This window comes from Mchenga conophoros, linkage group LG20 (assembly GCF_057382185.1).
Source record: "Mchenga conophoros isolate Kocher_MC1m ecotype Shallow Benthic linkage group LG20, M_conophoros_male_GT1.1, whole genome shotgun sequence".
NCBI lineage: Eukaryota > Metazoa > Chordata > Actinopteri > Cichliformes > Cichlidae > Mchenga > Mchenga conophoros.
In genome coordinates, this window is record NC_140545.1 from 30078806 (window position 1) to 30094395 (window position 15590).

General features: G+C 39.7%; 1 protein-coding gene across 2 annotated transcripts in view; it reads right to left on the bottom strand.

Annotated features, from left to right (window-relative positions):
• jph2 (junctophilin 2) overlaps positions 1-10263 on the bottom strand; it is a 29183-nt gene extending 18920 nt beyond the window's left edge. Inside the window, exons 1-2 of one of the 2 annotated variants that reach the window (XM_085260425.1) lie at positions 8899-10263; positions 4473-5289 (exon numbers count right to left, since the gene is read on the bottom strand). In XM_085260425.1, coding sequence (XP_085116551.1) covers positions 4473-5289; positions 8899-9277 — 1196 coding nt within the window. In that variant the 5' untranslated portion in view covers positions 9278-10263. The remainder of the gene's footprint in view (positions 1-4472; positions 5290-8898) is intronic. The other variant, XM_085260426.1, reaches the window with a different exon arrangement.
• Positions 10264-15590: the final 5327 nt, after the last annotated feature.

Below are 15590 nucleotides of genomic sequence, written 5' to 3' on the forward strand. Positions count from 1 at the left end.
GCAGTCCATCAGTGCAAGTCTCACTGCTGTAAACACTCAGCCTATTTCAGGTCTTGAAGACGGCAAAAACACCACCGCCTTGTATGGTCAGACAATCTGAAGGTCGACATGTTTGTGCACACATGAATCACATAATAAAAAAGGATTTCCTGCATTAATTTTAAATCAGATTGTGCTGCAATGTGTGAGAGAAAGGTTTAAATAAATCTGTGAGACAAATCGGGGTAGCGATTAATCACAATAATGACTTAAACATAATCACACTCATGCATTCTGTGCTCATCCAAAAGGTTTTTCACCTAGTTAAAGGAATAGTTTGACACTATGGGAAATGCTACTCTTAGGGCGATTGTGGCTCAAGAGTTGAGAGTTCGTCTTGTAATCGGAAGGTTGCCAGTTCGAGCGTTGTGTCCTTGGGCAAGACACTTCACCCGTTGCCTACTGGTGGTGGTCAGAGGGCCCGGTGGCGCCAGTGTCCGGCAGCCTCGCCTCTGTCAGTGCGCCCCAGGGTGGCTGTGGCTACAATGTAGCTGCCATCACCAGTGTGTGAATGTGTGTGTGAATGGGTGGATGACTGGATGTGTAAAGCACTTTAGGGTCCTTAGGGACTAGTAAAGCGCTATATAAATACAGGCCATTTACCATTTATACTCTCTACTGAATTTTGTGACTTTTGGAGTGTTTTTAATTAATTTATCTGACAGATAATATGGCTCGCTGTGGGGATGTTAGCAAAAACAGACCTTCCAAAAAAATTTGTGGCAGGCATCTTTGTCTGTGCATTGCAGCTGCACTGTTTACGGATGCAGCTTGGTAACCAAGCTCGGTACTGTTGGCTTAACTTAGTACTCCCACCTTCTCATCTAAATACAATCAGCAGCCAAAAAACTAAGGTTCAGGCTTCAAAAGGTAAAGTGTAGAAACCACTGAGTGCCAGTGTCCATCTTTTATATGCAGTCATACAATTAAGTACATTTTCCCTTCTAATAGGATTCAGCAAAGGCCATTTCTGGCATCACAGGGGGTTATAATAGGGTCAGACTATGTTTGTGTGGGGCAGGTTACAAATGCTCAGAGGAATTTAGCATGTGAAGCACATTTCCTGTGTGAATATATTCCTTGCTAAATAAATACATTGTACATAAAAGGAAGTTGTTTCTTACTCTCATGTGGCCTCTTTTTTTATTTCACTAAACTGTTCTTAACTGTTATTTCAGTTTCTTTTTTGATCTAGAAATCCGTTGGGTTTTAGCAGGGATGCATCTATCAACTGAAACATCTCTGAGCTGCAGGTTTCTTGTGAGACTAAAAAACAAAGAAAAACAAACTTTCTGATCTTTGACATAGCTGAATTTGCTTTTTACTTGTTCTACTTTTTCACCGAAGCCTTCCCAAATTGGCATAGTTTGTTACTTGTAGTTTTACACCTTGGAAAAGACATCATGTTTTCCTACAGGACTCCCAGGATGACAGTCCCTGGTGGTTTCCCCACAGTCTCTCCATTAAAAATATTCAAATTTAGAAGACTAGATGCAAAATGTGGAACATGATCATTGTAGAACAGGCGAACAAAGGATAAAAATGCCGTGTAGTCTTGCATAAAATGATACTTCTGGCTACAAATACTCCAGAAGATCACCTGTTTTACTTCCAGGCTTTGGGTGTAATAAGCTCAGGAATTTGAACCACTGATCAAATGATTATTGGAAACCTCAAACTATTAAAATCAAAAATTCTGAATGACCCGACCTCTTACAATGACACACAAATATAAGATTACAGCATGTACGTCCACACATGCTTTAGCGTTTTCACACCAGGAGGAGCATGGCTGTAAGGACCCTGGGATCCCAGCGGGGAGTCATTTCTGAGAAGTCGTGTTCAAGGCCAACAGTGGTGAGCTGGAAACTGATACTGTGGAGCTGCTTGCTACGTTCCAACTATTGTAAGATACATCAACATTTTGACAACTACAGGGAGTAAAAGTGTCAGATTGTGAATCATCTAAGATTTTCGCTAAAAGGCCAGCATCGCCATTACTCAAATACCCTGCACGACTCCATGATAAGTACTCTTCTGTTCACAACTCAAATATCATGTTAATTATTCAGCTTTAGAGATTTTGGATTTTGTTTCTCTTTCATGGGGATGATGAGACTTATGGGTTCCCCTGTTTCTAGGCTCTGTGTTAAACTATAAGCAAACTCATTTAGAAAAATCCAGAGATCTTCTGCTCCTCAGGTATTCAACTAAATCCTCTGTCGACTACGATCTGGGCTTGCAGCAGGAAGCACATATAGAGATTTCAGATATGTATTCTCCTCCTAATGTTGAAATCTATCAGAAAGCTATCAGATATTCAGCCACTCCTGTAACTGAGTGCAGTGGAGCTCTAAAGGTCACTCCAGTCTCACTGTTTGAATATGTTGTACACAGTGCCAATTCAGGCAGATAAACTGAGAAACACACACTGAGAGGGAGAAAAGTTATGCCTGTGAACTTTCCAGTTTCACCACAAAAAACTAAACAGGTAACCAGAAGAACCCACATGAATTTTTAACAATGGGTTGTCCAGTTTGTGCTATAATACATTGATTAAAGGTATTTCTGTTATAGGTTTATTTGGACTTGCAGCCAAAGCCATGGATGATTACAATGACAGATAAAGGCTCTAAATAAATGTTAGTAGTATGTGAACTTCATTTGCCTTCACACAAACTGACCTTTAGCAAATCCTAGCACGACTTTAAGCCTTTTAACCATTTAATTTACATATAAGTCACAGGGCTAAGCACCTGTTATAAAAGCAGTGCTGCTGAAAGGTTCTGAAGGCATTTCCTGGATCATAAAAGACTCTTTCAGCCATCTGAATAAATAAATATCTCATCGGCTCTACTGCAAAGGTTGCCAAACAATTCAAAACTATCCTTATTCACATTACGGAAAATCATAGTAGCTAAGACAATTACAGCACATAGTGTGTTTGTGTTTATGTGGATTGCAGTTTGGGGGGTGCCTACATACTTGTCTTTACTCCCTTTTGTAGGATTTTTAAAATAATTGATTTTATTTTTGTTTTATTTATAGATATTTCTGTCTGAACCAGTGCAGTGAAAAGAAGATTGACATTTCCATCTGCTGTGATTTATATTTGGTGATGTCGGCTCTTTAGAGGTGGGAATCACCATACATCCCACGATACGATATTATCACAATACTTAACGCACGATACGATATTATTGCGATTTAAAAAAAAAATTTTTTTTTTGCAATATTCAGATTCTGTACATAAAGGTAAACTTTGATATTAGATAAAATGAATATTGATAAAGTCTCGCACTCAGTCTTTCTCTCATTTCAGTCAGTTTTATAAACTGAACGGTTTGTATTACAGTCTAGTCCAACTTAACTGAATGCAACCATCTGGTACAATTATAGCTATTCTGAACTATGCAATATGAAAACTATGCAGCCCATTCAGCAACTGAAGAATTTGAAAGTAAATTAAAACAAAATATAAATTTACATTAAATAAAAAAGTTTTAAACTTAATTAAAATAAAACATGTCTTAAATTAAAATAAGTAAACTGTCATGTTTATTGCTGCCAAAAAAAAGTTAAACACATTTGGACAGTGAAGGAATGTCAGGATTCTTGCTCAGAAAAAGGATCAACATGCTCTGAGCACAAAAACCTTTTTAGTAACAAAATATCGATTTCTGCTGTCCCTGTATCGATACATTATTAGCAAACAAAATATCATGATACTACACAGTATCGATTTTTTCCCCCACCCCTACGGCTCTCATCGCTCTTCCATGTGTATATCGGTAATGGACAAGCTAGTGAGAGCAGCAGAAGGACCCAAGGACAGAACAGAGTGGGCTTCAATCAAAAACAGATCAGATATTAAGTCAAAAACAACATTAAAAGAAGAGAAGGAGTGCAGGTGTAGTGCAAAGCAACATGCTTATGTGCAGCTACTGTAAGGAGACTGAAGCACCCACATGGGATTTTCCAATTGGAAGGCACCGATATCTGCTGATCTGCTGGGTTTGTGCCGAGTTTGACAAAAAATACACTTGTGCAAATACTTCAAAAGTTGCCAAATTCTACAAAAACAACAGAGCCAGCGACCCTCAGTGGTATTTAATACCACTGTTAAAGATCGCTGGAGATTTATCCAGCGATCCATTTTCTTGACAGCTTAGCCTCACTGCAGGGGGCTGAAGCTGATCTTAGCTGCAACTGGACAACAGGCTGGATATACCATAGAAAAATTACAAGTCCTTTGTAAGGGAGACATCCACTAACACTCACATTCACACTTGAGGCTAATTTAGAATCACCAGTTAACCTAAGAAGCATGTCGAAATCATAGTTTTGCTCTGAGGATAGAAAAAAATACCCATAATAGACCAAATATGATTTTAAAAAAAGGCATGAGAAGAATGATCTCTCTGGTTTCTTACCTGGAAGCAGCAATCTCTGCCTTCTGCTTGCCGATGGCTGCAGCCCTCTGAGCACCCTCCACTGCCCGCTCCACCTTCTGCTTGATCTTGGTTCCCTTCAGCTGGATCACCCTCTTCTTCATGGCTTTCACCAGCATGTTGTTCATGTACTTGCCTTCTTCCTTCCCTCCCTCAGCGAACGTGGTGCATCCGTAGCCGTGTCTTTGGTTATTGAGCCACTCACCCTCATACTTCAGCCCGCTGGACCTCTCGCTTATTCCATATCCTGAGCGCTTGTCATTCTTCCACTCGCCCATGTAGACCTCTGTGGTGGTGGCGTCAATGTCAGCCTCCACTGGGGGGAAATCCTCAGCTCCAGCCAGACTTTCATCCCCAATGCTGACTGTGGAGTTGGTGTCGCTGGCGTTGGAGCTGAGAGCTGAATCCGGCCTCAGGAAGCTGATCTTGCTCTTCTGGCTGGACAGCGATGTGCTTGAGTCGGACTTCTTCAGCTTACCCAGTAGGGAGCTCCTGCGAAATAGGCCCTTCTTCTTGTTTTTAACAGCCCCAGGGTCCACCTGGAGTGTGAGGGCAAAGCCTCCTCGAGACGGTCCCAGCTGGGTAGGAGTGGCGACGGGTGTCTCCTCACCTGAGGCATTGGTGGTGGTGATGATTGGGACGTCTTGCTGCAGGACGGTGCCATTGCTGTGCTCGCTGCGAAGGGAGGTCAAGGAGGTACGAAGAGGGGAGCGGACAACTGCTGCCATGCCGTAGGGGACGCTCTGTCGAACACCATAGCCGTGCCGCATCCCACCAGTGAACTGACCCTGAAATGTACCTGGAAACCATTAAAAAAAATAAGTTGTAAATATTTTGTTACTACACCGCAGATCCTGAGCACAAGGTATTTAACCCTAGAAACGTGTTTCCACCTTGATCAGGATGAAATCAACACCAAATCATCTACATTGGGAAAGACTGCACTGCACTTTTTATGGACATAGAAGACAGACCCCACTAACACTGGAAATCATAATGACATTTACAATCAGGTCAAAGACTCCCTGATCTTTTGTTCAAGAATGCTTTTTGATCTTAGAAAGAAGTTTTCATAGAACTTTAAGATTTTGAGATGCAGATTTTATTGACTTCCCCATCCTCGTACACTTTTATTTCTGATCAAGCAATTGCAAAACCACTGGAACTGCAAGAAGGTGGTTTGAACAGCTTACTATCATTAAGAACTTTGTCATAGACTCTGGGCAGAAAGCACAGGATTCTTTTGCTTTTATTTTGAAATGATTGCTGTTAAACATTCCAGTCACACGTGACGGTGAGACAATCCAGTTAATCAAGACACAGTCGAGAAATTACCAAGAGGGAGAAGCCCTGTGACAGCCTGCCTGATGGACAGACAGGAAGCGCAGCAGCATGTGCCGCCTGTTCTTTCTTTTTGTTTATTCTCTCCTGTAGTTTGTGATTCATCCTGTTTACTGTTTGTTGTCTCTCCTTTTCTGTCTTCTCTGTCCACTCACTCACCAGTCAGTTACAGTAGCTCCCTAATTCTGAGTGTGTATGAGGTCTCTTCCTGTTAAAATGGAGCACTTCCTCCCAGTGCTTGCACACAGCGTGATCATGTTGATCTTTCATTATAAAGCACCTCGAGATAGCTTGTGTGCTATGTAAATAGCACCTGCGAAAAAAGTATGATTTTTATTTGTTGTGCCGTCTGTATTTTGTGCTAATGAAGGAGGAATGCACTGTGTTAAACCTACATTGTATCTTATACCCTATCCTGATGCTCACTATCTGAGAAATGTTACCTAACATCACAGCTATACAGACTTCAACACCTTTGATAAGTCTGTCTGTTAAGAATATGCGGTATAAACACATTATATTGATTAGCAGAAGGATAATGGCTCAGAAATAATTTAAGAGGCTGCAACTATCTCTAATTTGCTCATTACATTAATGCAAAAGCATGTGATGCTTTCATAGCTCCTGCAATTAATGTATTGACTCAAAGTCAGCTCTTAAGTTTTTGCTCCTTTCTGTGTCTTAGCAGAAGTTACTGTTCAGCAGTGGAAACACACCAGCTCACAATATGCAAATGGCATCACCCACTACAGCAGGGATTCAGTGCATTACCATAAATTAAATTGAAGATTGTGAAAATAGTAAATCTTAGCACTTTAGCTTCATTAGCATGTTAATAATGCCATTCTTAACATATTAGCCTGTTAGCCTATTTGAGTCCAGGCTCACAGAGCTGCTATCGCTCCTGGAGACTGTTGTTTAAACGTTCATTTCTGCCAAAATGTCATGGATATCTTTAGAGTGACACATCTCATTCAGTACTACCCTCGCTGACAAGTCATCTTAGTGTCTGTTCTCATGCTAAAATTGATGTGTGTGGATTACAGTGACAGCGAGGCCTCAGCCTGCAAGGCCAAGAGGGCACCAAATATGTGGGCTATTATTAAATCCTGACATCTGGTGCTTTCACACCCACCCGCCTCCAACCACATCTTCCAACGCACCGCACCTCAAAGCTGATGAGTCAGAGGTTAAGGAGGGAAACCACTGCTGTTGTACAAACACAATTAATTTTATTCGTCTAACTCATTTTATTAAGTAAGTGAGCTGACGGGCTAAGTAGAACCAAGAGAAGCGCCCAGAGAAAGTGTACAAAAAAATGCACACACAAAGTTTGATAATAATGTTTCCTTCCTGATACACTGTTAACACTGTGGCCGCATTCATAAATGATATACAAATGACATAATATACAACGTATAACAGTTGAGAGGACTAGTACTGCTGCACAACTGCTCACTTTACTACACGTTTTGTATGCTTAGTACTTTTACTTGTGTAAGACGTAGACTTGAGGGCATTTCTTTTTGTGTTTTTATTAATTTTGAGTACTTATTTTGCCACTGTGACGTGTAGTGTAACAAACTGGAAACATCCATGTAGGGGTTTTTAGCTCCAACAAACTCTGAGCACCTCTTGACTGACAGCAGCAGGGTGGTGTTTTCTTCTTGTTACAGAGGCATCATTAAAGACCACCGAGTTCATCAGGCCGGTCTGTTTTGCACTCACGGATTTGTCTCCAACAATCTTGGCGGGAGTTTCCTTTTGATGTTGCAAGATTTACAAGCAGAACAATAGTAATAAAGTACTGCACTTCAGGACTTCACATTTATTTTATAGCTATAGATAGCAGTTAAAACCATGAAGGTCATGATGTGTTCAATTCAGCTTTTAAAAGCACATCAAGAAGTTGAATCACCTAAACCTTTTCAGTTGTCAAGTGCATCAGTAATCTCAGCAATACTGACTGAAAATCCTCAAACTAGCAACGTTTCCTCATTGAGAGGAATGTTGTGAAGAGGTTCAGCCACACGATGACCTCTGACCCTACTGTGGTCTGCTGCTGCAGTTTTAATATATACAGTATATTTCTTAGCTGCCCTTAGCCATCTTGATTAATATTAAAATAATCTGAATACTCATAACTCTGCAGAGACCTACAGCAGCAGCATTATTTTTTATTTAGTAGTAACTATGTACATTTAAATCGGTATTTTACTGAGTACAGTAACAAAAATACTCAAGTCCTTCATTTATCTATTATTAGTTTTACTTAAAGATTCAGAAACCCGATTATCCTGCTGAGACATGAATCTGCAGTTTGACCACAAGCATCTGTTCATCTCAGTGCCATGTACTCAAGTGATGTACTCAAACATAGATAAGTGGATGTGCTTGAGCATGTGTACTTACTTGCTGTAGTACAGTAAATGGTAATTTATTTGATTATTTCTATATTTAAGGAGTAATACGTTTATCAGCACTAGCTTTAGAGGCACATTAGCATTTTCAATGACTATAAGTAACTCTTTTCTGTGGTAACTAAGTACATATACTCAAGTATTTCACAATGGTTTTCAGGTACTCTTTCTATATGTAAAGCGTTCTCCATTTAAAATATCTGAATCGGCAGTTTTAATGTGCACGTCTTTCTTTAAATAGTAACAAAGTGCATATATGTGAATATTTCACTTTTTCACAGTTATAAGGTGCCCCCCCCCCTTTTTTTTTTGCTGTATATTTGTTATCCTTCTGTATAGATTTTTGTAGAGGTAATAATTTCGCTTTCCATTGCACTGTTTATGTGGCAACTTTAGTATTTTCTTACATTTATTTGCGAATTAAAGTATCGAGTCTATCATACAAGTCTTGCAAAGAAGTAGCCTTTACAGACTAATGATAATTATTAGATACACATGGCATACAAAATATGTGATATTCAATTAAAACAACGAATACTTCACATATCAAACTTCTAACAGCACATTATCGAAAAATATAAAAACATCAAAGTTTTTTTTCCCCCCCACTTGTTGGTCGTTGTGGGCATATTTAATGCGACTCTCACCTCCATCCGCATACGTCTCTGTGCCATATCCATCCTGGAGCCCGTTATTCCATGTCCCCTCATACTTTGCTCCGCTGCCAACACTGATCCGGACGCCATATCTCCCTTTGAATCCATGAGTCCATTCCCCTTTGTAAATCCAGTGTCCTTTGGTTTCTACTCCCAGACCGTGACGCTTCCCCTGCGACCAGTATCCCTCGTAGGTGTTCCCGCTGGGCCAGGTGTAGACTCCCACCACCTCGAAGCCGTAGTTCCAGGAGCCCGAGAACTCGCCCTGTCCTTTGGGTCCGGTGCAGATGCCATGGCCGTGGGCTTTGCCCCCCTCCCAGCCTCCGCAGTAAGCTCCACCGTCATCAAACTCAAAGCGACCTCCACTCATTCCTCACCGCAGAAAAACGCACAGAAAGTAAAGCTGATTTTTTTTTCTGTTACCTGTCTAAAGATAAGAGCTCCGTTAGTCTGACTTCACCTTCACCTGACATTAAAACTGGCAGGAGATACTCTCAGTGCTGAACTTGGTTTCTTCTTTGGGTTTGGGGGTTTCTGAGCGTGTCCATGAAGCTCCGGGGCGCACTTCACACTTTATTCTGTTTTTCCTCCCTTCTTTTCTCCGGATTACTCCACTGTCTTATTGGATTCGTCGATTAAGCTAATTAACTACCCACTCCACAGATTCCCTCCAGGATAAATTATACCTCGTTGCAAATTTGGATCCTATTACCGGTTACTGAATCGGAATTGTTTCTGTATTTCTGTCTTGAAAAGCCAGGGATCTTACATGGCTTTACCAGGTGGCCACAGAGAAAAGCCCCTTTCCCCCTGTCCCTGCCACCCAGCTATCTCCCGACAGTCGCTGCTGTTGGAAATATTTTAGCAGACCTAACAAGGCGACCAATCCACACACACACCCTTCCAAAAATACAACCCAATCCTTACTCTGCTGCCTGCAAGGAGCCATGCCAGAGAGTCTTGCCACTTCGGGACAGGACTCTGCTCTCTATAGGTTTTACTGCTGCACACACGGTGCGCCCAGTTAATGCAGTTGGAGCGCAATTATTCTCTAATAGGCTGTTAAGCTTCAGCAGAGAGATATGTGAGCGCACATGCACCACTGTTGCATCCAATTCATCTTCCTGTATGACGGAAAAGCGCCTGTGGTTCTCGTGACATTAAGTCAAGTGCAATATTTCCAGTGCAAATTAGGCTTCAGCATGTGTCTCTGTGGTTTATTTCTCCATAAATGTAGCCATGCATATAGATCCCTTTTGGTACCATGTGTGCTGCTAGTATGTTATATATTCCTGTTTTACTAGGAAAAAAATGTTTCTCTGTCTAGTTTCTTCTGCTTTCTAGTTCCCCTGTCTCCGTCTTGTCTGTCATTTTTTTTTTAGTTTTTTTTTTCCAGTTTTACTTTGAAAGTTAGTTTTGCTGTATTTTACTTCCTTTTTCCTCCTTTGTGGTTGTATCCCTCATCCTCATCAGTTTCACCTGTTGCCCACCTGACTGTCATCACTAATCACACTTATCTGCTACACTTACTGGCCCCTTTATTAGGTACAGCTTACTAGTATAGGTTTGAGATGATTGGAGCGTTGTGATATGGTGCATTACCCTGCAGAAAGCAGCCACCAGAAGATGGGAATACTGTTTCCATTATGTCACTACCAACAACTTGACCTGTAAATACAAGGCAGGATGGAGTCATGCTTTTATGTTGTTTATGGCAAATTCTGACCTTACCATTCAGGTGAGGTAACACAAATGTCATCAGGTCTGGTTTTTCCAAATTACTCTTGTATAATTTTGGTGAACCTGTATGAATTATAGCCTATCTCCTTCAAGGTTTGACATGTTGTACATCAGAGATTCTCTTCTGTATATAATGAGTTGTTATTTGAGTTACTGGTACCTTCCTATTAGCTCAAAGGAGTCCGATCTCTGGCATCAATAAGGCATTTTCACACAGAGAATTGGTGCTCACTGGATATTTTATCTTTTTCAAACTGTTTTCTGCAAACCCTAGAGAGCACTGTTTGGTAAAATCCCAGCAGGTCCTTAAATAATTAAACACTTAAATACTTAAACCAGCACCAGCAGCTACGCCATATCCAAAGTCACTGAAACCACCTTACCCATCCGGATGTTGAATTTGGACTTCAGCAGGTTGTCTTGGCCATGTCTATATTTGTATATGCATTGAGTGTAAATGCAGTCTTGTGGTTGGCTGATTATTTATTTGGAGTAAAAAGCAGTTAAACAGGTGTGCCTAACAAAGTGGCCAGTGCGCATATATTCCTCTTTCCTTCTGTTTCCTTCTGTTTATGTTATATATTCCTGATTCCTGATTGTCTGCTTGTGCTCTGTGTGTTTACCTTGGATTTAATGTACCCCTTTTATGGATTCTTGCTTTAACTCCCAGACTTGATGTATGACTTTGTGTACTTTGTGAACAACCATGAATTCTTTTTCTTAATTTTTTTGTGTGTCCAAAATCTGAGCCAATGTAACAACAGGAGAAAAACAAATCCAACATAAACACTCACACTTATGCCCCTTCCAATGAGACATCAGATCTGCATCAGTTATGTATCACTCTTCAGCCCTCTGCTGGAGCGTTTTGGTAACAACATATTTTGCTTGAAAACTTGAGTTGTCAAACTTGGGATGACTCTGTGCCAATTTCAGGAGCCAGCATACGAATGAGGGCTGCACAAGGAAGTATGCTGTGTTTGTAACTTAAACTAAATCTGAGTCAGTTTATCACTGATTTATATTTCTGAAACATTAGTGAGGTGACATATCTTGATCAGCTGCATCTATCAGTATTTAGCTTTAGTCAGCTTTGATTACTAAAACAGAACAGTTCAGTCTGAAGGGACCATGCTCCCTTGTTCTCATTCTGTTGTATCATATTACGTAATGAAGGAAATCTACCATGCAGACTGAATTCCTTGCTTATGGCGCCGGACAAAAAGTTATAGAGGTGCAGATTGTCTTGCAGACTGGCCTAAGAACACTGGGCTTAAAATATCCTAAATCAATTGAACCACTGGGTTCTGTAGAAGAGGAATATGTACTCAGCTATTTTAATTTAGTAACGGTGTTTGTGCATTCATGTTAAGTATCCTATTACAAGGAAAGGGTTTGCACTTATACTCCTTTGCTTAAGATAAAAAAGGTAGAAAAATGCCTGTCTAACATACAATGTTAAGCTTTTGATAGCTTGACCTTGATATTAATCAATTGCCATTTTAAACTAGTGTTTTGGGGTTGTTGTTTTTTTTTTGTTGTTGTTTTTTGTCTAATGAATCCAAAATTGGGCAGTGGGGTCTGTTTTTGTTGCTTCCAAAGGTCAGAACATGAATCTGTGATTTTTAGGAAATTATTGTTACCCAATTTGACTGCTTAAAACTGCTTTCAAGTCTTGGTAAGAACATCTACTCTTTTTGTATCTGAAAAATGTTAACTTCTATTATTTGAGGTAGCAAGTCAGAAAGAATCTGAGCAGACTTCTTTAGCAGCTCATTGTCTCAGCTGCAGGCTCAATCATTTACCAGTTGTTTCCCTCAGTCTTGAATAATTACTGAAATAAACTCACGTGAAAGGCCTAGAGGAGGAATCATATGTGGAATATTTTTTCTAAGGAGTCAAACCAAAGACCCAAGCCTCCCAGTTTATTCTTTAAAAACACGTTTAGTTACACATGTTTAAACTGTAGAGTCTCAAGCTAATAAAATAGGTTTAGGGACAGGATTGCTTAGACTTTGTCAGATAAAAATTAAACTATATTGAAATGTGCATAACTCTTCAGTCCTCACAGGGTGCATTTAGAAAGGCATCTGAGCTACAACAAACAACAAATCCTGTGAACAGATGGTAAGACCCCTGCAGAGCCCTGATTCTGGCTTCCTGGAGTCTGTCTGGGATTATGCAGGAAACCAGCAGAGACTGAGACAGACTAAATCTCTGGTAAATTCTGGACTGGGCTGGCATTTCTATAGCAAGCCATGTCCCCAGGATATGGAACAACCAGCCCAAACTATGTGCTAGGCTGCCAATGAGAGCTGCTGTTTTGGAGATTACACTCAATCATTCACCTTATTTTACATGGTTACTCCAGTTTGTTTGCACCTAATTAATAAAAACATTTTCAAAAGTTCTCAATTTTTATTAGAATTTTTGCAGAGAACTGGCCTTTATAGTAAGCTGTTGCATTTATTGCATATGCAGTCAGTTTGGTAGAGCACATATTCAGTTCAGAGTAGCATAAATAAGTCTGAAAAATGATGCTCTTTAAAAGAACAAAAACACTATAACATCATACAGGAATGTGTTTGTTGCTTTGCAAATTATTCTATTTGTTGTGTCTAACACTGAAACAAAACACTGAATAGCATTTTTAAAAATCAGCACCCTGACTTAAGGTAGACTTCTGCACATAAACAGAAGTCAACTGTTATTGGATATTACTAAAAAGATGAATATAGTTTACTGTGCTGCAGGATGTCTAACATTTTTTTTTTTTTTGTAAAACCAATAATATATTTCTAATCTCAATGCTAATTAAGTCAAAAAGCAAAGAAATTATGTATTTATTTCCAGGTTTGGGATTAGTTTCAATTAGTTGTGGTCAAATGTTTACATCCACTCATGGACGTCATGGTTAGTTTGGGCTTTTAATTTGAACTCTTCTTTTTCCAGACTGGAATCATCGTACAGCATACTTCTTTTATGACTTTAAAATTAGGTGGAAAAGTGTGAATTTGAAACTTTCTATAATTCACACAGGATCAAAAGTATACATGCACACCCACTGATAATTAAATGTCCTTTAGAACAAGGGTCAAACACAAGGCCTGGGGGCCAGAATTGGCCCAGCAAAGACTCCAGTCCAGCTGACTGGATAACTTTAGAGGAAAAACTCTTAGTTGCTATGTTTTAGTTTTACTACTGTTTTCTACCATTTATACTACACTACAGTAATAAAGTAACATAAACATTCTCCTTTTTTTTTTAAATAAAGTCCTGCTGACAGTTCTTTCATTTACTACAGCAGCATTTCTTTATCATTCCTTTATTTATTCTTATTAAACGTCTTTACACTGACAGAAAGTGGAGTTTCACCGCTCTGTATGTGGGGGGTAAAAAAACTGATATATACGTGAGCTGTATGTGGCCCTTGATGTAAAATGAGTTTGACATCCCTGCCTTAAGAAACTGCACCTCAGCTACATGCTTTGGTAGCCACCAACAAGCGTCTGGAATAATTCTGACTGGATATTTCACCACTCTTCGTGGCACAATTGATAGAGCTCATTTAAATTGGTTGGTTTCCTGGCACAGGCCTGGCTTTTAAGCATAGTTCACAAATAATAATAATAATGGATTTCATTTATATAGCGCTTTTCGGGGCCCTCAAAGCACTGTACAATTCCACTATTCATTCCACTATTACCCAAATAGAACCCACACAGGAACAGGGAAAACATGCAAAATGCACACAGAAAGGCCCCAGGGAACCAGTGGGTTCAAACCCAGGATCTTCCTATTATGAAGTGACAGTGCTAACCACTATGCTGCCTAATTACTTCATTCTGTTTCCATAAAATGCATTTCTATTCTTGGTGTGTCGAGGCCAGGTTTATTCCACAGGAGACAAAATGGATGGAAACTGAAGTGTTTCTAGATCTATAGGCACATAGTTTCATAAAGAAATAACACTGGTATGTTTAATTACAAAACCATCTGCGTGTGAAGTTTTTTGTGCTTTTTCACTTTGATCTGACTCACAAATGTGGGAAAAAACAATTTGGAAATATTCTTGGAGCATGACTTATTTTATGTAAAAGATGAATCACCCATTAAGTGAGAAAAATATTAACAAGAAGTAATAACTTCTGTTGTTGTAAGTTTTATCTTCTTATTGGACAGATGGTTTTAGATTTAAAAAAATAAAATAAAATTAGGATCTGGTCAAAGTATTTACTGTGAACTTCTACATTACGTTTTCTAAATGCTCGCTGTGTGTTGAAATATTTTGGGATGTATGTTGTTTTTATCTGGCCATTTATTTTTAGCTTTACCTCAGTTTACTTAGCAACTGTAAATAAAGTATTTTTAATGTCTTGACTGATTGGGGGGGATTGATTGTCCCAGTGCGTCATCTTGTGGTGTAAATTGGTATTACATGAAAGTGCAGCACGGTTCTACTTCTACTTCAGTTGATAATGTTTTTTTTTTGTTTTGTTTTTTTCCAAATTAAAACAAATGTTACTCTATTGTGTTGCGTCCCTTGTTTCTTCACATTTTGTCGATATCTCCGTTAATTTCGGAAGACTTTAAATGATTTTACGGTCACGGGGAATTAGGCCCTACGTGCCTTTTTAAGAGAGTAAATCAGGAGTTCGGAATATTAAAAGTTATTATGTAATCGGTTTACTGGTGTGGCTCGAGATTGAGCTGCACGTCACCCACGAACTAAAGTGAGTTTGACACCATGGCCTAGTCCAAATAGTTTCCCGGTAACGGAAAGAAAAGCACTTGAAGTCCTCTGATTATTTAATGAGCTGCTCCTATAGGCAGACTACGCTCCACACAATGAAAATTTGCGTGCGTACCGTGGCCCACAGCCTCCATTGTCCTTACAGGAGCCGATTGACCTTCCACTGAAGCGCTCCCTGCGAGGGGTTTCC